The sequence below is a fragment of the Strix uralensis genome, chromosome 4 (assembly GCF_047716275.1).
Source record: "Strix uralensis isolate ZFMK-TIS-50842 chromosome 4, bStrUra1, whole genome shotgun sequence".
NCBI classification, from domain to species: domain Eukaryota; kingdom Metazoa; phylum Chordata; class Aves; order Strigiformes; family Strigidae; genus Strix; species Strix uralensis.
The window spans coordinates 58,962,719-58,986,331 of record NC_133975.1 but is presented as its reverse complement, the minus strand read 5'-3'; the positions used below and the strand labels follow the sequence as shown (position 1 = coordinate 58,986,331).

The window sequence follows — 23,613 nt, the reverse complement described above, 5'->3', positions numbered from 1 at the left end:
ACTTGCATAGGGTAGACATGTAATTTCCCAGAACTGATTTTGAGAGTCAAGGCCAGAAAGTGAAATCATTATTAACACTGGATGGTATGCACATGTCAGGAGTGTTTACTGGGGCATTCTTTGAGATATATGCAGTTATTAATCCGTCGGAAACTATATCCTCCAAATCATGAAAGCTCTCATTTTCTCTCCTGGAAAAGGCTAAAACATAAGTAACTGAAACACAGGATGTTGTTTCCTCTAAAGCTATTAGTAGTTGAAAGACTGTGCTTACAAGGATCTATTTCACAGCATCTGTTTTATAGCATAATTTAATTTTTCTATATAAAACAAAATTAAAAATCCAAATCCAAAATTCTAAAAACAGCTGAATAATCTGAGAGTCCAGTATTCTGCTGTATTCAGAAATCAAGTATTTTGTCATCCACAAAGAAGACTTGGCATCAGTAATCTCAAAGTATTTCTGTGCTTAGATATACAATTTTAGATGATCAGAAATGAGTGCATGCAATAAAGTCCTTTATCTTTCAGGGTAGCAATAAAAATTCCTTAGATTTGTCATCTGTTTTCTAAAGGAAACAATTTGGAGCTGGACTCTTCATAATTTAGCAGTTCAGTCATTACAAAGAATTAAAATGAGGTGCTCATTATAACAAGTGTTTTTATTCTAATCCTCAAAAGTAGGTGCCATGCTAACTTGAATTATAATTAGCCTTTAATTAAGAAGTCCTTGATATGACTAACGCATGCAGAATTCATCAGAATTATTACTGGTTCTGTTAGCACCCTTCCAAAGCAGCATACCTTCTAAGCAGACAGAACTTAAAAGCAATGAGAAAATTAGGCTCACTAAAAAACAATGGTTGTACAAAGCAGGGGTCATTGTGAAGCTTCAGGGTTTTAGCCAGATTGTAAAGTTTTACTTCTCTAACTCTGAATGAATCATAAAGGCTGAACATGTATTTGTAAATTCTAAACCAGAATTGTTTTTCTAAGTTTAGATACTGATTAGGGAGTAAAGATATTGTTTCAAATGTGATGAGTGAGCCAGGCAACCTGTTTTGCCTGGCCATTTCTGGAGCCAGTTCTGAACTGTTATGAAAACCCTTAACAAAGACTTTATAAAACAGGGTTGGGTTTTTATATCAGATTTCCTTTTACCTCTCTCATTTCCTTCTTATGAGCTGAATACTCATAGTCCTCCCAAGAGCAAAGTTCCCATGGACATCAGGCTATTTATAAAGTCCCTTTCATGCCCTTCACAGTGAGAAAGTATAAGGTACCATCCTCTCTGACTTGCATAGTCTAAGGCCAGCTGAGTTCCAAGAAATTGCACTGAGCACCGCAGACACAGCAGGCCACGAGCAGTCATGGCTTCATCAATTGCCATGGATTGCTCTGTTCCACACTCCTGAGAATTTGGCCCTCAGTCCTCTCCAGTGTGGAAGAGTTGCAATATTTTGGTTAGATAGCAAACTTGGAAACAAAGTCAGAGGGCAGTAAATGGCAGTTTCTGGAAAATCAGCACAGGTGCCAGTGAACCAAATCTAGTTTATTGTAACTTCATAGCTGTTTTCCAAATTGCTTTGCATCTGGTTTTTGGGGTTTTTTTTGCTAGCTCCTCTTCTGTGTATTTCCACCTTTGCAGGATTCTTTCAGTGGAGTTAGGCAAGGAAAGGCCATTATACTGTTTTTGTTTTAAATATGCCTATGCATGAGTCAGGGTAACATTCAAGATAATCATATCTTGGTCTCTTGATGTGATTAAAAGGAGGACCCTTCCGTGTCAGTGCTTGTCAGAAAGGACACTTTGGGCTCTCCCAAGGTTTGTGACTTCTGAGGAGTTTGCAGGCTGCCCCATGCCAGACGCAGGGATTTTTGGAGAACCGTTAGACCTACAGGCAGGAGTTTGGAAGCTCCAAGCCTGCCTCCAAGTTGTGTGTTGGAGCATGTCAGGGTTCTCCTCCAGCACACACAGCTAGGTTTTCCATGTATGGAAACTTTGGGGTGGACCCATTACTAGAATCCTCCACATTTTGGATGCTTTGGCGTGGTTTGCCAACCCAGAAGTGTGCACGCAAGAAGTGGCCTTGTCACATTCAGACTTGCAAGGGAATGCCAGGAAAAGGTGCGTGTGTCCTGGCTCTGTGGCAGACCTGCCAGTCAGCCCTGGAGGCACAGAACTGCTATGGTCCCAGCACTGGGGCAGACACTGAATAAAATATTTCAGGACCAATGAACTATGTAATAAAGGTGAGAGTTTCACATTTAAATGTCTCTGGCTAGTTCTAGTGCATAGCACTAGATAAGGATTGAGATTGCACTGTTCCTTGCAAATTCATGGTCTAAAGGTTGTTTTACTCTCATTTCTATAGCATAGAGAAAATAATGCAGTAGTCTGATGTAGAAGGAGAATAGAGGAGTTGATGGTTTGGGCACTTTTCTGCACCACAGGTTTTCTTTTTGGGCAAACATTGATCTGGAGGGGAAAATGTGTGTTATATTCATTACAAGAATAATTATAGAAGGAAGAGCCTTCTGTGGGAAAACAGTGTATCCAACAACTGCTGTTACCTACCAGTTGCTTGTATCAGCCTAGAGCTGTGTATTTCAGGCACTGGAAGTAGACTAGGCCTGTCTGTGAGAACAAAGTTTCAAATAATTGTGTTGTGTGTCTCAGCTGTGCAATGAAGGCTAATTCTAACTGAATACAGTATTAGAATTACATTGTTAATGATTGTTTGCCAAATTAGTGGTGTTTAAAACAGCAATTAGCATTGCAAATAGGATTTCAACTGTTGTAGCTTTTTTAAGTGAAAGCCCAAGTTTTAGCCAATTACAGGTTCTATAAAAGTTAAAAGAAGGTGACAGCAAACAGTGTTTCTTAGTGTTAACCTCTAATATCAAAGCTGCCCTCTGCCTCAGCCCATAAAAGCTTTGATCGTCATGAAAGCCAGTTATGAATATGTATAGATAATAATCCTCATAAAAATTTGACCATCCTCTGAAGTAAATTACAAGGTGGCTTTTTTACTATTGAATTCTGATAGAGCTCACATTATGCTAGTTGTGCAGCATGCCATTATAGGGCCCTTTTACATTTCAGACATTTTATGGTAAGAGATGAGAATGAACAATAACAAGGTTTGTGAATAGTGGTATATCATTTGCTGTCTGACCCTCTAGTATTTCTACAGTTGACAAACATTTGAGGGTGAAAGTAAGCACTCATAGAGGTAGTCTCTTAAAATATTAAAATATCAAGCCATTAAAAATTATTCTTAAAAATATAACAAATCATTCACAACCTGTTTTTTTTAATACCAAGTTGCCTGTGTTGTATGATGGATACAAGTTGCTCCAAGCCCTAACAGTAGATGAAGTTACAATGCTGAATTCCATCTTGTTGACTTCCTGTGCAATGTGGTGTTTTCTAAGCAGTGATTTCATAACTAGGTTAAACTAAAATACGGAGAGTCATCACTTGCTGATGGCTTTCTATACAGCTGCCAAGCAATATTTCAAATGGGGGCATTCCTTACTCTTCTTTCAAAATGTAACTGTTTATCTCCTCTTACCAAATTTTGTGTTCCCTGCCCGTGCTTTAGCAGGTGAAGAAACTTGTGGTAGATTCTTACTAGATAAAACTTTGATTTTATTGTAAGAAGTTGTAGTGAGATGTTTAGAAAAGTATAAATCTTGGTTTCTCTGCTTCCTTGCATTCCTCTCAGCATTTCATGGTAGTTTTGAACAAATTCTGAGCTCATTTAAGCAAGAGGCTTAAGATCAGGAGATGCTTCAGTGAAGCCCAGAGCTACGATATCAAATCAAAGTGCAGTCCCGAGCAAGCCTCTATTTCTGCTTTCATGCAGCTATGTGCCAGATAAATCATAGATGTCATATAAACTAAAACCCTTAGTCACTGATTTCCTAACCATTCCTCCTCTATGGCTCTGGCATGTGTTTGTCTGGACTAATCAGAATGGTCTCTGCTTTGCCTTTGCTTAACAGAGACACCAGTATGCCTTACTGAGAGGAAACAGTTTTCTTTACATTTCGCGCATCATTGGCAGTGCTAATTTTAATAAATTCTCATTTCTTTTTTTGCTATCTGGCGTAAAGGATAACATAGAGCAGGAAGCCAGCAATATTTTCAGAATATAATTGCAGGATACAGTAGGTACGAGGAATGGGCATTGCTTCTCATGTAAGTGTTTCTCTTCTCAATAACTGAGACCGAGATGCCAGAGACAAACATGATACGGTTGTTACCTTCACTGTCTTTGAGTGATGCAGAAGTATACACAATGAGCATTTTATTTAATTCCTTATGCTGTGGCTAAACTCAGGAGATTTGACACATTAGAGAGGACACAGTTTAGTTTCAAATCATCCAAACATGTTGTCTTTTTACTTAGAAGCTTAGTTCAGATGGCAAATCAGAGCTGTATTTTAATCTACTTAGCCTCACTAGCACTAAATAGAGGGAGAGTTGCATGTTTTTTTCATGTAGCCGGGTCTTAAACTACTGCAGTTTTTTTCACATGTGATAAGAATACACTGTTGGATCACCTTCAACTTGGCATCCACCATAACTGCCACGTCCTTCTCTGCAGAGCTGCTACTCAGCCAGTCAATTCCTAGTCTCTACTCACACACCGCTTCTTCCACTCTGCATTTAATAATGTTTTAAAGCTTGGTGTCATATAAGATTTGCATTCTACTTATGCTAATTAAGCCACCAGCTTCTTCCATTATTAATTCCACTAGCTATTGCAAAGCACCTTTTTCTCATCTCTTTAGAGATTTTAATGGAAGGTGGGACTTCTTTTTGGACTTTGGCCAGAAGTTTTCTTGTGATATGCAACTGGTATAGTCCTGAGCAAAGTGAGAGGATTTGACTCAAAGGTGTGCATCAACCTCTGAATGACACTTCTAAGCCTTACCAGGCTTAGACTGAATCATGTAGGCACTGCATGGTTTTTCCATCTGAAGTCATAATTAGCTGGCCAATAAATTAGCCTTGGTAAAGTCAGTATTAAAATAATCTGGGGCTATCGAGTACCTTCTCATTCTAATATAAAGTATTGAAGTTGCATTGTTCTTCATTTACTGACACTGAAGTGCTTCCATCTGCAATGACAACCTTTTGTTACTCTTGCTGGTGTGCACTAATGCAAGACTTATATAAACTGTAAGGTTATTTTCCTATGACAGCAAAAAGGTGTGCTTCTCTAACATGTTTGTCCTAGTTTATTCCTTTGTTATCATATGTTGAACCATGGCCAGCTGGAACTTCACATGAGAAAACTAATTATTTAGTTGTATTTTTTTGATAATCTAAACTGAGGTCACTGAGAGCTTGCTATGGCCCTTAATGTAGACACAGGAAAGATTTCTCTGGTTATAGGTCTGCTAGAGACCTTCTTTGCATTGAACTGTTAATGATGGATTGCTCTTGAGAGTGCAGATGAATGTGCAAGAATACTTCCTAATTTGCTCCCCTCCTTGCAGCGTACCTGTATTTCTATGGAGTCAAAGAGGTGAAGAGAAATATTATCCAACTGTTTATATTCACTGTCTCTTATATGTTGTCAGTAATTCTATCAATACAGGATTATGACATGTCTGTCTTAGTTATTTGAAGAGGCATTTGATGGGTAATTCTTGGTCATTAAGTTCAGGGATATTGTTAAAAGGCTAATAAATAAATATTAATTGGGTTACACTACTGATTTTAAAGTTTACAATAGCTTATGGGTATATCTTCTTGATTCAAATTTATGTGAAAAAATGCAAGATTAAATAGAAGGAAAGCTTGTTCAGGAGAGTTTGTGAAGGAAAACATATGGCTTATTAATCTTCCATTATCCCCCTTCAGGCATGGAGATAGGTAATAAAATATGTCTTTACTCCTCTGCTTAATGCTATTTCTGCTGCAGCTCAGCTTGATTCCTGCTATTTGTCCATTATGTTTGTACAAATCAATGGTCAGGAAGTGAGCAGAACAGAGAGGGAGTGAGGAGAGTTGTGGCTCTTTCCCAGCTGTTCACAGCCAGAGAAGTTGTCCGGGTGCAGAGAACTGAAGTATTTTACTGTCAGAATGAAGAGAGAGAGTACCATGGTGCTGGGAGTCTCTGACTTAAAAGGAGATCACTTTTGATCTCCTTTTGGGGGATGATACAGCTAAGTACCTCCCTTGAAAACACATTGCAACAGTACCATCTGGCCTCTCCATTTGTCATTGCTTTGTCATACCCTGTCTGCCCATCTATTCACATGCTGCAATAGAAAACTACCTCATAACACATGACTGAAATGCACTGTCCCTTTTTAAATTTAGGAGTCCCTCAGAACTCCCCTCCTGCCTTCAGACTTGCTTTGATACTAGTTTGGTATATTATGTTATAGTCCAGGTTGCATATTAACAGTCCTTAACCTCATAAAAACCATGTTTGACACCTTCTGCTTCATTTGCATTTCATGTGCTGTGTAATGGCTTGCTACAAGAATTTATGCTGATGAAAGTTACCCATGATGAAAAGTATGTCTCTATAACTGTTGCGTCACAGCTGGAAAGCTGTAAGCAATACAGGGAAAATACTATGCAAAAGAAACTTGTGTTACTGTAATTACATACTGCTAAATAAATAATCTAACATTCCTCTCATATTGTATTTTTAAAGGGTGAACCAGGTTTCATTGGTCCGCAAGGAGAACCTGGGTTGCCAGGGCTACCGGGAACAAAGGTAAGGGTAATTGGCCAACAGTGGTGCAAAGCCGGAGATCCAATGTCAAATTCAACTTCCTCAGCACATAACAGAGACTGAGACTGTACTAATGGAGGAAGATGTGGGAAGTCATAGTTCATGGACCAGTGTTATGATACCTGTGTCTTTGTATTGATGACCCCAAACAATGTGAAGGCAGATATTATATCCATTCATAACTTTAGCTCATCTATTGCCTTTGTTCATGTTAGCATCCCAAAACTCATTTGTTCAAGAGGCAGAATATGCATGACTGAAGAAACTATATTTTCATAAATGTTTTTTTAGAAAAAAAGCTTGAAAGTGTGTGCAGGAATTAGAAATTTGATACTAAACACCAGACTCTGAAAATACAGATCAACTAAACCTGTATTTTTTTTCTTTCTTCCTATGGGGTTGTTTTTAGTCACTGTATGGCAAAGTTAGAATATTATGAATCCTACAGTCTCACAGCTTGGGAATCTTTATTCCAGTCCTTTCAGAATAGGGAAAAAAATACCCTACAAATCCCATTTCCATTTTGAAGCCTTCTTTTGCCTTCAAGAAGACTGTATTTACTCAGGGGAGAATTCCCCAACCCATTACAAGTCACAGATTAACATGAAAATGTTTTCTTCTGATGGTTTAGTTTCTTTGGTCATGCTGAGTTGGTGGTGTGCTGAAGACTGTCCAGTATTTTGTGATACATGTGTATATGTTGCAATAGGGTGACAGAGGAGAGGCAGGCCCTATTGGGAAGGGTGAGCGAGGTGAACCTGGAGTTCCTGGACCAAAGGTCAGTCTGATTTTACATTAGAAATGTTTTGTTAGTTTTACACCTATGAACACATCTTTTCCTGCTGAAAAATAGAACAAAAACTTGGTGACTGAGCTTTTAAATGATAATGCTGTCAAATACTCCAGTCCAGAAGACAATGGTCATTTTGTGTGCATAGCTGTGGAACTTCCAGTCTGAACAGACTCTTATTTGGTCTACAAAGTAAAGACACTACCTACATAAACTGTCGTGGAGTTGGCCTAATTCATTCCAGCTAAAGTCCTGACCTCTGGGTCCCAAACTTTCAGCATCGAAGTTTGAACTCTTTGAGCAGTGTAGCTATTGAATGCAGAGAAAATCCATTTTGCATGCTGTTTTCTAACTGTGTAAGAAAGAGATCGTTCTAACTACATTTTAGCATTGTCTTAATATTTTCCACTGTATCAATACCATCAAGTTTTCCTTTCCTAATACGTCTTGAAAATAATAAGGCAGATTCAGTGCTCCTGACCTGTTAGGAAAAGAAGTTGTAGTAATACTTTATTTTAGGATAGTTAACTATCTTCTCTATCTCTTACAATTTTTCAGGAGCTATGGAATGACGTAGGTCATTCCTGCAAACCAGTGTTAATGATGTCTACTCTTTACTAATGCCAATACTACTTTTCCTTTGGAAGGATGGAATCTGTGGCCTTTGCATGCTGATGTTAAAGAATGTATTACTCTGGGTGCTATTAAATTCAGTGCCTTTACGGATTCATTATCTTGGTCACATAAAATGAAGTATTTCTGCTGTTCCATACTTTATTTAGTCATTACTAATTTCTTGTTCTCTGCACTCCCATCTCTCTATCATTTTTCTCCTGTCTGTCTTCCTTTAAACAGGGGAAAACAGGTGAACCTGGATCTAGAGGCCCAAAAGGGTCAAAGGTTAGTAGTAAAGGAACTGTCTTTAGTGGAGTACTTAACAATTTTTAGGATAAATTATTTGTAACATTTCACAGAAACTTCTCTTATCTCTGTGAAGGAAACTAAGAGTCTCCAGTGTTCTTTATAAGTGAAACCTGACTTTCAGCTTTAGCTATTAGAGTCGAATTCTGTGTGTTTTAAACACTGTGATTCTAGTTCTTTTCTGTTATAACATCTATTCCTCTCTGCTCTGGTTTTCCCTGTGCAACTTGGTTTCTCTCTGTGTAACTGATGTGGGTTAGTCCTCCCACATGCCAGGAACCAACACCTGACTATGCCTGTGGAGATTTAATTGGTTTTCACAATAATTTGTGGATTCACACTTTGGTGAGTTAGGAATCAGCAGTATTCCGTGTACTGCAGTCTGAGATATGATGGCCAGAAGTCCTACAAAGGCAAGACTTGTAGGTTACATTCCTGTTTTACCTACTTTAAAAATCTACTTTGATTATACCTATCTATCTGTCTGTCCATCCATCTCTATATAGATACAGTTTTTTCACATACCTGGAGAGAGAGATAAAATATATACTTTTCTATTCCTTCATCCACTGTGCAAATCCTGTGCTCACTGGACTCTTTCATATTATATTATGGAGTCAAAGCAAAATGAAAATAGATTTGTTTAGGCAGTTATTGAGTCTACTGTCAGAATAAAGATGACAAGACAATGTAGGCTGGTAGGATACTGTTTGCAGTACTTGTAAGGTCCTTGAAGAGCAGCCCATTCACAGTGCTTAAGGATATGATTAAATAAGTGCCACTTAACCTCTTTCATTCTCACCAGAAAGAAACATTGGAAAGTGAGGGAGCTGATGAGGGATTAAAGCATCACAGTGAGAGTAGAAGAGGAAATCAGCCTCTCATTTGCCTCCAATATCTGGACACCTTCCAAATGGACCAAAAAGACAAAGATACCCCATTTAGTTTCCTTTTTATCAAAAAAGGACATACGATTTTCATTTTACCTGCATACCTATCTAGAAAATCTGGCCCAGAGAAGTCAGTCTAGTGGTTGGGAACTTCATTTTGTAACAGTTCCAATGACATGTTTACTAGCTGCTGCCAAGGCAACACTGAAGGGAAAAGCAGATAGCACAACCTTGATTATGTCCTGCCACCAGCCCGCTCCCCATATTCCTTCATTAGCCACATGAAAATTTTCAGTTTTCTGTGTTTACTATTACCACTGGTGAAATAATCATTCTTCCCTGACTTGTATCAAAGTTTTATAGATTTCAACAGGAGCAAAAGTCGCAGTTCTTATCCAAATTAATTTTGAGTAATATAAAAATATAACATCTTCCTGTGAAAGTGACTGAAATGAAATGAATCATAGTCACTGGATATGAATGCATACATGTTTGAAATTCCCTCCATCGCTTGAAACTTATTACGAATAGCCAGGAAGAAAAAGCTGTGCGCAAGATGGTAAAGATCTTAAGCCTGGTGCAGTAAGGGAGTAGAGGAACTCTAATGCTGACAGTAATGTTGTGTTTGTGGGGAAGACAACGACTCATGAGTAGGGAACTTCAGAAAGTTAGTGGAGTCATGATCACAAAAAGAAAGTTTATACACTTTGAAACACACCTTTGAAGAAGTTGCTAAGTGTTTTCAGACCAAGTGATTTCATTTCTCTAGCTTTCTCTTAAAGCTTTTGCTAATAGCACCATTAAGAATAGGGAAGTTATACAAGTAAATTAATTGGCAATCTGTCTTTTGTTGGTTCTCTGGGATTTCTTATTCCAAGCCAATACAGCACACTCTAACAATTTACACAGAACAAAATGCATCATTGTCAACCCTGCCTACACAGATTTTGAAGGAGTTTTTCCTTTAATTAATTAAGATCCACATTCTTTTTATGATGAGAGGCCTTTCAAACTGGTTTATTTAAGGTAAACATAATTAAAAGGGAAGAACTATGTGATATATTGACAAACAACATATCTGTTTTCAAATATCATTTTTACATAGGGTGATACAGGTGACAGAGGTGACACAGGATCTGCAGGTCCACGGGTAAGTCTACTTCACTTTTCAGCGGTTTGTTTTGTACTCATAGATTCAGTCTACACTATGAATTGAAATTGTAGCAGCAACTCCCGTTAAACTGGTGAAATTGGGCACTTGACTCTGGTGGAACATGTGTTGTTAACTGGCCTTTAATATGAATACCAGCCCTTGCTACTATTTGAAGCTGTCTCCTGTTCACAGATCATGGGCAGGATGTTACATGCCAGATGTTCTGACACTGTTCACACAATGAACAATGAACCTCAGAGGTTTCATATATTTGCTTTCCCACTGCAGCACAAGTCACTGTGTACTGACTTGCTTGTTTATCTTTTTAAAAAAATCATTTTCCTTTAAAAACAATTTTAATTTAATGCTAACTTTTGTAGTTTGTAGTAATATATTGTAAGTACAACAAGATTCCAACACTGCACGGTCAAGTCAAAGCGTGTGTCAGTGGTTAAGTGTCTAGAATAGTCTTTGACAGGTGACTCAAAATTTTTATGGAAAATATATATTACAGGGACCACCTGGACAGAAGGGTGATCAAGGTGCAACAGAGATAATTGATTATAATGGCAATATCCATGAAGCTCTGCAGGTATGCAAACATAACAAGGCTGGAGTGGCTTAGTCTGGTCTGGGAAAAAGCAGTTTGACAGCATTGTATTTCTCTTTTGTGTAGACCTTGAAACTGTTTTGTGTGCAAAGATTGGCTGAGCTTATTAATCAGAAATCTCTTTCTATATTTGGAAATGAGGTTTTCTGTTTGGTGTTAGATAAACTGATTCCTTGATACAATTTAGCTGAGTGAGTTAGTTTCATTTCCCCTGGAGACTACTGACATCATCTAATGAGGATAAAGCTGATTCATTGCTGGCTCTGGTGCTTAGTGCTGAATTCATGTAATAAACTACATACATAGCTTCAGCAGAGGTGTCTACTTTTCAGTTCATGTAGTATAATATTGACATTTCTTTTTTTCCTCCTTTTCCTCTTCCTCTTCCTCTGCAAAGAGCAGAATATTTGAGATTTGGAAACCATGTAATGTGGTTCCATTAGCAATCTGTGGATTCAATCAGCAACTTGAGTATGTTAAATAGACCAAGCACCAGTCTTTCCACTTATTCGTTTCCAGAAAACTTATTTTGACTGGTGTGCAGAAAATTGTGGAGGATTAAAGTGGGGTTATAAAAAGAATGAATGAGTGTTTGCATAAAAGCAAAGTACTGAGGTGACATATGTCATTGCAGTCAAGGTGATTTACATTGCAGTATACTCAGATGCAAATTCTGTGCGGTATAACTCCACCAAAGTGAATGGCTTGCTTATGTGTAACTGAAGACTGAATTTGGCTCATTGTGGATCTGATCATTTTCTCACTGAAGCCACTGAACTTTTTTTCTTGCAGTTACTCAGTGGGAGTGTATAGATGCCTGGCCAGCCATTTGGTTGTCAAGACTCTTTTGAAAAATAAAAAAATCTCACTGCCTTTATTAAAATCTAAAAGCCTGTATGTCGTTAAGGCTAAGTCCACACTTCCATTGTGAGTGGTGTCTATGGGGAAGTCTACATAGACATGTTGTGAAGCTCTGCATTATATCTGTCTTATTTGGTTTACTTTTAAGGGAATTCAAACACACAACTTTCAGTCTCTGAGTTAGATACCTAAAGTAGCCTGAAATTTATGTTGCATATTACCAGACACAGATTTACCAAGGACTCTAGCCCCTGTATCTCCTCTATTCTGTCTTTGTATCTTAACTCTGGCATCAATGTTACTTTCAAGCTTCCTCAGAAAAGTTGCAGCACATAAAGAAGTCTTAAAAAGGGACTAAAGCCTATTGCAGTAGTTGAAACATATTAGGAGGCCCTTATCCTATTGTAAATCATTTCAAATGTCATCACCTTCTGATCCAGGGCAACAAATAATTGATATTAATGGGAATGGCTGTGAAAGGGTAGTGTAAGTAAGATTATATAGGATCAGTCGAAAATATCCTTGCCAAATCCAGCTCAGTCCTTTCAGATGGCAAGCACCCATTCCTAAGTCTCCTGGTGCCAAATTCTTAGGGGCTCTGAGATTTGCAGCTCTCCCATAGAAGCAAATGAGAACTTCCAGTGCTTGGCACTGAGCTGTGAACTTGCACAGAATTTGGCCAGCTGATTTAGGAAGTTGACAAGAATTTGTAAGAAAGACCTGGGCTGCCTGTCTGGTTTTTTAGAATTTAGTAATAATCATCAAGCAGCCTAGAAGCTTCATAACAATTTGGTTACTTTGCCTTGTGCCTCCTACTCTATCTCATGTGTCAGTGGAGAATAAGATGCCTTAGTCCATCAGCACTGAAAATTGCAATCTTAAAATTATCCTCATAGTTTGAACAAGGCCACTGCTGAGTGTATGTGGCTTTCACTTGGAGGACCAGGTATAAAATTTGTCTCTCTGTTGAAATTGCTCTTCAGGCCTATTCTGCAGAATTTCCTAAGGCAAAAGGCAGTAGCTGCAAAAGTTTAACCTGTGTAGGAACTAAGGATCAGATATTAAAATCTGAATATGCTGCTGGAAAGGAACCCGTTAATGTGAATATGCAGACATTAATTTGCAATGGTTATTTTAGGTTTTCATATCTGGATAAACTAAATTTCTCAGTATTTTTAAAGTTCTTGATATATTTCTGTTATTATGTTACAATACAGAGGATATCAATATATTAAAGCCATGTGTTAGAGAACTTTTTTTCCCAAGTATGTATTGAGCAGGTTCCAGATTCTTGACAACAGTGTGTATTGCTGCACTGGCAAATGGAGGTTCTTTTAAAGCTTAAAACAGAAGATTTGCAAACCTTTCTTTTCACATAGGAAAACAATTAGAAAAGGTAAATATTTCTTGTTCCATGTAGGCAATAGGAAAGCATGTTCAAGCAGCAATATTTGGGGTTTTTACTGTGCTTAAAAATATAGACAAGTGTTTTAATGACTTTTAATTACTTTTTTGCTTGCTCTTAGATTCTTCTTTGGCAAAAAAATAGTGGCACATCGATATTTTGCCTCATTCCATAATGAAAATGTCTTTTGTCTTTCCAAACATTTGAAGGAGAATTGTAGTATATATAGCTGGGTTTGTGGACCAGCAGTTTTGGCTTTAGAACTTAACTTTTTTGTACATCTGCATTTCTGTATGAAAATCAGTGTTACATCTCCACTCTAGGAATTGTATTTATTAATAAAATATTGATGCAAAACCTGCAGAGATTGCAAAACGTAGGGCAAGCCCTTTAGTCAACTTAAGACACCAACTCATCATGTTTTCCTAAAATGTTTAAAAAAAAATACTTTTGGAAGACTTTTGCTATGAATTTGCTATTTAGTCCTCATTTATGTGATCTCTTAAATTGTGCAAGAACCTGCAGTCTTCACCTGTGTAAAATCCCAATTCCCATAGAAGCCAAGCAGCTAGTACAACACTGGGAGTTAAAAATCACATGGTTTTTACTCTTATTTTTTGGAGGCATGGTGTCTCCCAGATGCACCATAGGTTTTATGTAGGTGATAATTGTAGCAAGCTGAGTAATTTATATCCTCGTTCAATTCTGGTAATGGTGTCTTTTGTTAATATATTTTGCCAACAGAGGATTGCCACCCTGACTGTCACGGTAATTCCTATTGCATGACTTACTGTGTGTTGTAGAACTTCTACTTCGTGTTGTAGCATGTTCATAATTCTGCTAGTGCAGGGCATGCCTTCATTGGCTGTCAACCTGCTTCATCATCACATGTATTTATTTATTTGCTTGGTGTTCTCATAACAGAGAACCCATTGTTGAAAGCCATTCAACAATGGGACCAGTTCTGCTCCTGCTGAATTAATGGCAAAACTTCAGTTCACTTAAGCAAGAGACCAGGAAAATACAGAACTCGGTATTTCTTGAGGTACACATCTAGGCAGATAGCTGCTTTAGAATTTTTGATGTACGTCCCCATCTGTGTGTGTCTACATGGGAGTCGAGCAAAACAACGAAGCAGGATTTGAATACCAAACAATTTTCTATTATCAACCTTATTTTCAGGGCTGAAATTCAGTTCTTTCAAATTGGCTTGTGAAGAAACTTCGTTTGGGAGTTTACAGACTAGATGCAAATTAATTATTTTCTGAAAAAAAGGCCTGTCTCGGTTAATTATAAGTAAAGCTAAGTAGATAGCCCAAGTATGGGGAATTCTCTTGTCCTATCTTATCAGATCTCAAAACTAAAGATAAATTTTCCAACACCTCTCCCCAAAATATGTGGATGACTGAACACTCCAGTGCTCTTACTCCAGCCAATTTCTGTGGGAGGTTTAGCCACATCAGGCCAGACACAGTTTCTGAGAATACTGACACCAGCTAGGAGATGCTTATAGTATTGCAGATTCAGCCTTCCTTTAAAGCTGCAGACTTGGTATAAACAAATTCATTTATTATTCTTTTTGTTTCAAGTCCTTCTCTGCAATATTGCTGTTAGTTCTGTTTTCCCATCTGTACAAATGCTTTCTTTATATTAATGGAGGGGATTTTTAAATGTGGGGGTTTTTTTAGAAGCATCCCCACTGTGCACCATCCAGACCACTATTTGATACATGTCACTGTGTCCACAGCCTGAGGTAGAAATGGAAGAAATAGTTGCAACTTATTCCATGGCAATTTCACAAAACACTGCGTATCCCCAAATGCACTTAGCATCTTTTAGCAGAATCCTCTTTGCAATCAGTTGGAGATTTCTCCTAACCATGGATTGTTTTGGATCAGGATGTGAGGGCTGGCAAATGTGGCTGAGGTGAGTTTTGGTGTCCCTGACATTATGAGTAGCTTTGCCATTTCATCAATGGGAGCAGCAGGACTTTATTATAAAATATGATCTCTACTGTTATTTTAACGTAATTTTTTGTGGTACCCTTCTGGTTGTTGAGAATTGTCACAGGCTAACAACTTGTCCATAACTGGTCTTGGTTTCCCTTGTGTTAAGAATCTAACCTATTTTGTTATCGGAGCTGTATTAACATTCAACCTGTGTTTACATGGCAAGTCCTGCAGGAATTTATTTAAAAGCTGAGAGGTTTGTATGTTTCTGTTTAGGGGCCACCAGGACCACCGGGACCCCAAGGGCTGCAAGGGCCAAAGGTGATCTTCTGTATTTTAAGCATTGTATCTTAAGGGTTGTGGTGTCTTCTGGTTTTTTAACTGGTGTGCACACAGGTACACGGAGCTCTCCTGTACAACATATTTGTAATTTTACTGAATATGGCATGTTTCAAACTTTGCGTCCTAGCCTTTTGAAATGTAGCTTTCCAGAATATGTGCTTTGCTTAGCTGCCACACACAGATGCTCAGCTGAGAACCAGCAAAACTAGTTAGTATTGAAATAGGGCAGAAGCATCTCCCCCATGGCTCTGCACTGAGGCTGTTCCCTAGGACATTGCAAAGTAGCCACACAACCAGACAGTGGCTCCTATGCACCCCTTCTGGCTGGGTGGAAATGAGCTAGGCAGAACTGTGTGCAAGGCACCACTGGCCGCGGTATGAGTGCATGTGAATGCAGCTTTTATATTTCAGTGGTGCCCACCCAAATAAGCGCAGTCTTTTCTAATGTCAGTAAAAATTAAAGCATGCACATGCGGGCAGGAGCCTGGCTGCAAACCCAAGCCTGCTAATCCCACCTGGCTGGTGCTATGTGTAGTACCAGAACTGTTAGTGAGCAGCCCACACAGAGACAATGAATACCATATGCTGCACTGTTCTATAAAATTTAAATAATAAATTTGCCTAAGCTTTAAAAAAAAAAAAAGTTTTGCAGTTAGTGGACCCTCCTTAAATTGGTTTTAAATTAGTTGAGATAATTCTCCTATTTCTTAAGTACTAGATAGAGCGTATCTTCTATCAGTGACTCTAAGCTCTTCCAAGAGTAAATACATGTTTCTTCAATAACAATACTAGACATTTCAATTTTAGGCTTCATCCAAGGTATTATATGGAAATACAACACATTATATATGTTAATTGTTTTGAGAAATTGTGAGAAACCAGGTTCATTCTTCTGCGTGAAAATTGATAATGGAATACACAGTTAAGTGTGCAGAAATGGCTTTCTGCATTAGGATCTACCCAGCATTTCTGCAGCCTGGAGTTGAAGTGTTGATGAGGTTGTGTTCCTTCATATGGGTGAGCCTTCTCATTCAAAATTAATGACTCAAAGCAGAATTCAACCTTACAGGAGTTTGTTTCCAATATCGTAGTCTCTACCCATCAGTGTAACTTGCTCCCTTGGAGAACGCTATTTAGGAATCAGTCACAGGGCAATGTTGTGAATGCGAACTCCTTCACTGGATAATTTATATTAACCAGGGAAAGAAAACATGAAGTCTTTTTCTACCCTACATATATCAAGAGACATGATTCTATATTTATTCCAGTAACTGATAAAGTTTTCACTGGACTGGGGTCTTTTCACCAGGCTTCTGGTGTTTATTATTCTTTTCCGTTTCTTTTTATGCACTTGTTTGGCCTTTGGGTGTAATGACCTAATCAACAGGGCTATTTATTCAATATGTTGCATATAGGTATTATATATATGCTGTTCATTTCGACACAATATTCCCTGGCTTTGCTGTTGTTAATTATGGCAATTTCTCTGCCTCTTTCCTCTAATGTCTGGGACAATTGGGATAATCCAATGCCATCTTATCTTTTTGCAGGGTGAGCCAGGATCCCCAGGAACCCCAGGAGTTGATGGGGAGCAGGTACGTTATGCATAAATCATGTAGTGAAGATCATGTGAGCAACCATAGCTTATTTCAGGAGATTATATCTGTGATCCCAAGTTGTATCTTAGATTTCATAATCTAAATAATAATATAATGAGAGTAATTAATAAAGATCATTATTGTGTTGCTGCATACTCTGCGGTATAATAATGGCTGCATTTCTACATATTAATAACAAAGGTCTCAATCCACAGAATTACTTATTCTGCTTATTAGGATTGAAGCTAGAATTCTGTTGGGATGTCTGGTTTTTTACACATGAATTGCTGAATAAGTACATATTTTAGGGTCCTAAAGGCTCAAAAGGAGATACAGGTGATCCTGGAACACCTGGAGAAAAGGGAGGAATTGGGCTGCCTGGCCTGCCAGTGAGTATGAAAAATTAACTTATTTTAGATACTTTTATTTTTTCTCTCTTCCACTATCAGGAATTTCTAACAGTGATGATAAATTGCAAATGGGGCAGAAAGCTCTGGGGAGGAAAATTCTGAGATTGTTCTGCAGCCAATCTAGGATGAAGTGTAAGATTGTCAGAACTTTTCATTCCGCTTACACTCAAACAAAATATTGCTTTGGGAAGAGAGAGATTAGTTGGCATGCTGATCAGATTTGTACCTCTCTTGTAATGTATAGCACAACTTGGGCAAATGTAGCTAGTAGGAGAAAGGAGCTGTGTTTTGAACACATATGAGGAATTTCAGATGACTTAGATTGAGGAGGGAGAGAAAATACATCAGTGTTTATGGGATGAATTCTTCCTCTTCCGTATCAATGTACAAATGAAATTTCTCAGTAAAAATAGAAGCAATTCCAAAAATGTACCCATAGTACATTATATCATGAATGGAGCCTCAGCTTAAGGACTTCTCACAGATATTATGCCACAATTGATAGCCAATAATATAAAAGCATACCTTTACATTTGTTAACAGTTATTAATAAAGTAACACCAAAACTTTAAAAAAATGAATTCCATTATACATGTGTTGTATTATTCTTTTTAAAAAAATATAATTATTTGCAAATAAATATCATTTCTGAATTGATTGCTAATAAAATTAAAACTGTTTGTAAGTGCTGTCTTGTAATGATTTTGTAGGGAGCCAATGGTATGAAAGGCGAAAAAGGAGATGTTGGTTTGCCTGGTGCCCAAGGTCCTTCAGTAAGTCTCAGTGTGGAGTTGCAGTGAACATAATAATCCAGCAATGGTTCCCAGCTTTTGATTCTGAACAATACTTCATATTCACGGCTGATCTTTCCTGACATCCTTGATGGTTCCTACACTTGAATTTTCAAAATATTTTTCCTTTTTGACTAACTATTTGCCCTTTTGAGAATGAATGGACTTCTGGTCATAGAGCTAAATACTGTTTAAGAAATTCTGAAGATGTAATCCTGTTCTGTTCTCTCACTATGAACAACAGTCCTGCTCAAACAACAGTCCTGCTCCCTTCAGTGAAAGTCTTCTGGCTCTGTAATGAATCAAAAGATAAATGCTTTGCAAGATTAAATGGAGAGATAAGACTGATGGGAAAAAAAACAAAACTAAACCAAAAAACAAACGAAACAATAAATCTCTCTCAACACCTTGTATTCTGGGGATCTCAGCAAGTCCAGTGAGAAACAGACTAGACTGACTTCGGTGATGTCAGGAATAGTGACATGTGACCCAGGATAGACACTAGTTTTACAAGACCAGATATTCTCCGGCTTTTTCAAAGTGTTGTAAAGGCATTAAAAAAAACCCAACAACAAAACACCCACAGACAAACCCAAAACAAACAAAAAAACCCTCCCCACACAATACCTTTATGATATGAGTGATTACCATTTTCAGAGCACAGAAAGTTAGGAAACCTCAGAGCAGAAGTTAACTACCACTACCTTGTCAGTGGTGACATACCCTGGGTATTTGGAGCCATAGCTCTGAGGAGTCAAAGAGGTTACCCTCTGCCATTGCAGGACACGCTAAGCACCCTGTATCTCCAGGTCTCTTTCTCTGAAATGAAAATTAATTTGTTACAAACTAATTCACTAACTCATTCCTCTTGTTCTCCTTGTTCTCACTTGAAACAAGTCTTTCAGTTTTCAGGAGATTTCACGGATGGTGGAATCTGTGTCTTAGGTTTCAAAGCTCCTTTTGTTGCCACTGTTGCCATCACCAACAGCTAGTGTAGCAGAGAGGTTGCTCATAAGTCTGGAGACCTGATTTAGCATCCCTGCTGCCACCTTGCAGGTTATGATAACAGCCCTTTGAGATTAAACCCAGGAACAGAGGTGACATTAAACTGTAAATATCATCATGAAATTCTCTTCCATGGATTTGTTAGGAACACAGGAAACCAGCACAGAATATGCATGCACTAAATGCTGAGCAACCTGATTACCTATTTTAATGACTTCAGGGAGTTCTTGGTACAAGTGGGCTAAATGAAATAAAAGGAGAGACAAAGGGAAATTTTGAAAATATGCCAAACCCTAGCTTGAATTTAGTATCTTTTCCATTCATCACTATTGGGGGAGGAATAAAATCACACATCATCTTCTTCTGTTTCTGTAGATAACGTAGTACAAAGATGACTAGGGAGCACATACCATAAAATATTAAAAGTTCAAGCATCCCTGATCGGTACTGTTTGTTTTAGAGAGACTTTTTTTTCCTATAACATCTTAAAGTGTATCTTAGACCCTACGAATAAGAATCAGGGGACAGGAATGCTGCTATATCCACAGGCAGATCTACACTTCAGGTACCCTGTCTGTCAAATCAAAATAATTCCCATTCCTAAAACCCTTTCTAGATATGCTGTCAATGTGCACCACTGCATTGCTGTGTTTGAAAGTGCTTGCGAACAGAAGAAGGGTCAGTCTGACTTCTGGTATTTGAGAGGGAGTTCTTTACTCTGCATGATTTAATGCCATTGTTTTCTATCTGTAGATGATAGGACCACCTGGACCACCAGGGCCACATGGTCCTCCAGGCCCTATGGTAAGCGGAGGAGGAGGAGCGGGGCTGGAAAGGGTTTAAGCCCTCTTGTCATTTTAAAGCCTGCTTAATGCAAGTGCTATGAGTATATGTGACCATTAGAGAGGGACCTAATTTAGGACCTTTTCTGCATGTCTTAAAATTCATAGGAAGTAGAGAAACAAATTGCAGTGCCTATGTTAGTGTTATCATGCTACTGGTCTGGTTCATTCTCTGAATCAGGTGTTTACAGTTGCCTTATTGGCAGCTGCATTTCATTTGTGAGGACAAAAATACAGGTGCAACTTGCACCCCTACAAAGCAACAAACTCTTAAAAATATGTGGCGTATTTTCCTAACGAAAAATGGTATCTTTATTTTCAGGGACCTCATGGACTGCCTGGCCCGAAGGTAAATGGCTGTCTTAAATAGTCATGTTCTTGATGTCTGTGAAGTGTCACACTTTGTTCTTTAATGCATGCAGCTATGTTTTGTCTTACGCTTCATTTAATAAATGTTTCTGATATTCTTAAACCTTAAAGCAGATTTTAATATTAACAGATAGCTTAAAAGCTTTTTAAATTTTCTGTGATTGTTTCTGAGTAGTATTTATCCTGAGCATTGGCTGAATCCATTTTTTTAATTAATACTTGTAATGTGGCATTAAATTATTTAGTTTTCTGTTTATGGGCAAGTTACTCAACATTGCACTTGCAATTGGAATTACTTTTGAACATAGAAGCGTGTTATACATTCAGGAAATGGAGTCAGATAAATTCTTCTTCATTTATGCTCTCTTGCATCTCCTACTTCTTCCATTATGAATGGCCTTTCACCTTCTTAGGTGCCTTGTACCAGTTTCTTCACGCATTATGCGAGTTTCCCATCACAAACTCATGTGTGTATTTTTGTTTTCCAACCTGGAATCCCCAATCAGGCAGGTCTGCAATACTATCTGAACGTTTTCCACAGCACAGTACATGAAGATACACTGTAGTGTCTCTCTAAGCCCGTGAAAACAGCTCAGGAGGAGGGAAGGGGGTTTTGGCAGATTTGGACTATTTTAATTTGTGCTTTAACTCAGTAATCACCAGTAAACTAAAATTCAGTGTGACACTATAGCATAGCATTCATTAGGGCCAGTGGTGTTGTCAGGTATGATCATTTTAATCACTATGGCTCCCTAGTCACATGCACCTTTCTGAAAAAATAAGAGAAGGGGTTTTTTTGTTTAATTTTTGGGGTTTGGTTTGGTTTTTTACGGTGTGAGACAGAAAATCACAGGTTTGACTCCTCATGAGACTGTTTGTGTTACCTTGGTGCAAGAAGCCCGAGTCATAAATCATTTTTTGAAGTCAAGTCTGTTCCGTCTTAGCATCAGTCCTGCCTTACCTCAGGCTTTTGGCCTGAGACTCAGGCTTTTGTGAGATTTCTCAGGTCTGTTTCCAAAACTTCAGCGTTTTCAGTGCTACTGCTCTGAAAGTCACATCAAGTCAAATAGAAAAAGAATAAAGAAATGGCTATTTAGGGGTGCAAAGCAGGCAGATGATGTCTGGAGTTACTTAAAGCAGCTGACTAGATTCTATTGAGATTTTTTTTTTTAAAAAATAGTAGTATGATATAAGGTAACGTAATACATCAAAGGGAAACCTAGGAACAGGCCATGGGGAGCAGCCTGGATGAAATACTCATGTATTTCTGTTTCTCAAAAGAGGCAGATGTGGTCAGTACTCTTTTTGACTGGGCAGCCCTCAAGCTGAGGTAGTTTTTCATGATGCAAGAATGATTTATTGGCAACTCCAAACCCACCATTATCCTCTTAGTGATGTCTAATGTAATAGCCTATGCATAATTTAACAATCACAAGACAAGTGCCATTTCTTATGTTGTTTAAACTTCTCTCTATGAACATTGAAGCTATGGAGTTCCCAAAGAGCTTAGCGTTGTATAACCTATACTGCTTCTTTTAATTTGTTACTGTTTAATTATGTATGCTTAAAGGTTTAAAGTATCTTTATGTAAGATTTTTCTGCAAATTCCAGTTTGCCATAAGAAAAAATACTGCTTCCTTACAAAATGTACTTTTCAAGAGATCCCACTGTAGAGACCTGCAGTTTTGAAGCTTATTTTTCTAAAAGTTTTCTTTCAGTTTGAATTATCTGCATAGGGTCATTTATGGGATTTGAGGAAATTCCAAAAACCCCTGAAACTCACGCTTAATTCAAACCATCTATCTGTAGTGATAATCATTACGAAAAGATTCAAAAGAATCTGTAGCTCATAAGTTTCCTGTAGTTCTTTTCACACAGATTTTAAATCTCCAGCAGGCACCCTCCCAAATGTTTTTGCCCAGTACTATATCAGTATATAAATTGCCAGTAAGCTAAGAAGGTTGAATTTGTGTCCTTGTTTCAAACTGGAATTTGCAGATATTTCTGAGACTGGCTTCTTCTATCCCAGCTTAAACACACTTTATAGCACCAAAAATTTGGCATTTATACTTTTACGTTTAGGGTGAACCAGGGTTAAATGGTCTTAAAGGATTGAAGGGTGAACCAGGTCAAAAGGGTGACAGAGGGCCCCTTGGTCTTCCAGTAAGTAAAAAACCCAACTATTCAATCTCAGTGCAAATCACAAACTTCTCTTTCTACTCCTGATGAACAACTCTGGTTTACTCAATAGCATATATAGAATACACCAAGTTAGAGAAGAGCATCAGTCTTGTTTTGTTTTACCCCAAATCTTTCCTATCATCCAAAGTAACATCCTGTAACACCCTGTGCTGTCAGGGTTTTTTTGTTATGTGTTAGTTGAAAGTGTTCAGTGTCACAAGGAAGCCATCACCCCATTACATTAGTCATATTGTTATTTAAGTGTTTATGGTGTTTGCATTAGAAAATGAGTCTTCATTTTTCCCCATCTCTTCAGTTTTTCTTCCTCTGTTTACACATCTGCAGTTAAAATGGAGAGGTCTAACTGAGGAAAGTTAAAAATTGGTTTAGGGAATTTTATTTTTTTTATTATTCATTAGAGGATGGTGGATTGTTACTTTTGCCTTGTTCTTTAGAAAATTTCCCTTCTGAGTGTTTGGCATAAATTTTGTCTTGAAAAGAAATGAAGGAGCTTAAAAATAAATTTTCATGTGGAAATATTACAGTTCTTAAAATTTAGTTTGATTTTTTTGTGCTTATTTTGTGTGTTTGAAAGCACTCTGAAAAGCTAGTTTTATTTTTTCTCACAAAAAGTGTTAATTTTTTTTTTTTAATGTGAGGATTACTCCATGTGATTACATTGTTAATAGTAAAATGGAGGAAAAAGACTTAGTTGACGCAAAGGAACAC

At 37.9% G+C, this 23,613-nt stretch overlaps 1 protein-coding gene across 1 annotated transcript in view; it reads left to right on the top strand.

Moving 5' to 3' along the window:
• COL25A1 (collagen type XXV alpha 1 chain) overlaps positions 1 to 23,613 on the top strand; it is a 322,715-nt gene that overhangs the window by 274,675 nt on the left and 24,427 nt on the right. The window contains exons 19-31 of the mRNA XM_074866905.1: positions 6,687 to 6,749; positions 7,477 to 7,545; positions 8,413 to 8,457; positions 10,474 to 10,518; positions 11,036 to 11,113; positions 14,142 to 14,165; positions 15,623 to 15,667; positions 17,239 to 17,283; positions 17,595 to 17,675; positions 18,407 to 18,469; positions 20,246 to 20,296; positions 20,657 to 20,683; positions 22,786 to 22,866. Of these exons, the coding sequence (XP_074723006.1) occupies positions 6,687 to 6,749; positions 7,477 to 7,545; positions 8,413 to 8,457; positions 10,474 to 10,518; positions 11,036 to 11,113; positions 14,142 to 14,165; positions 15,623 to 15,667; positions 17,239 to 17,283; positions 17,595 to 17,675; positions 18,407 to 18,469; positions 20,246 to 20,296; positions 20,657 to 20,683; positions 22,786 to 22,866 (717 nt within the window). The remainder of the gene's footprint in view (positions 1 to 6,686; positions 6,750 to 7,476; positions 7,546 to 8,412; positions 8,458 to 10,473; positions 10,519 to 11,035; positions 11,114 to 14,141; positions 14,166 to 15,622; positions 15,668 to 17,238; positions 17,284 to 17,594; positions 17,676 to 18,406; positions 18,470 to 20,245; positions 20,297 to 20,656; positions 20,684 to 22,785; positions 22,867 to 23,613) is intronic.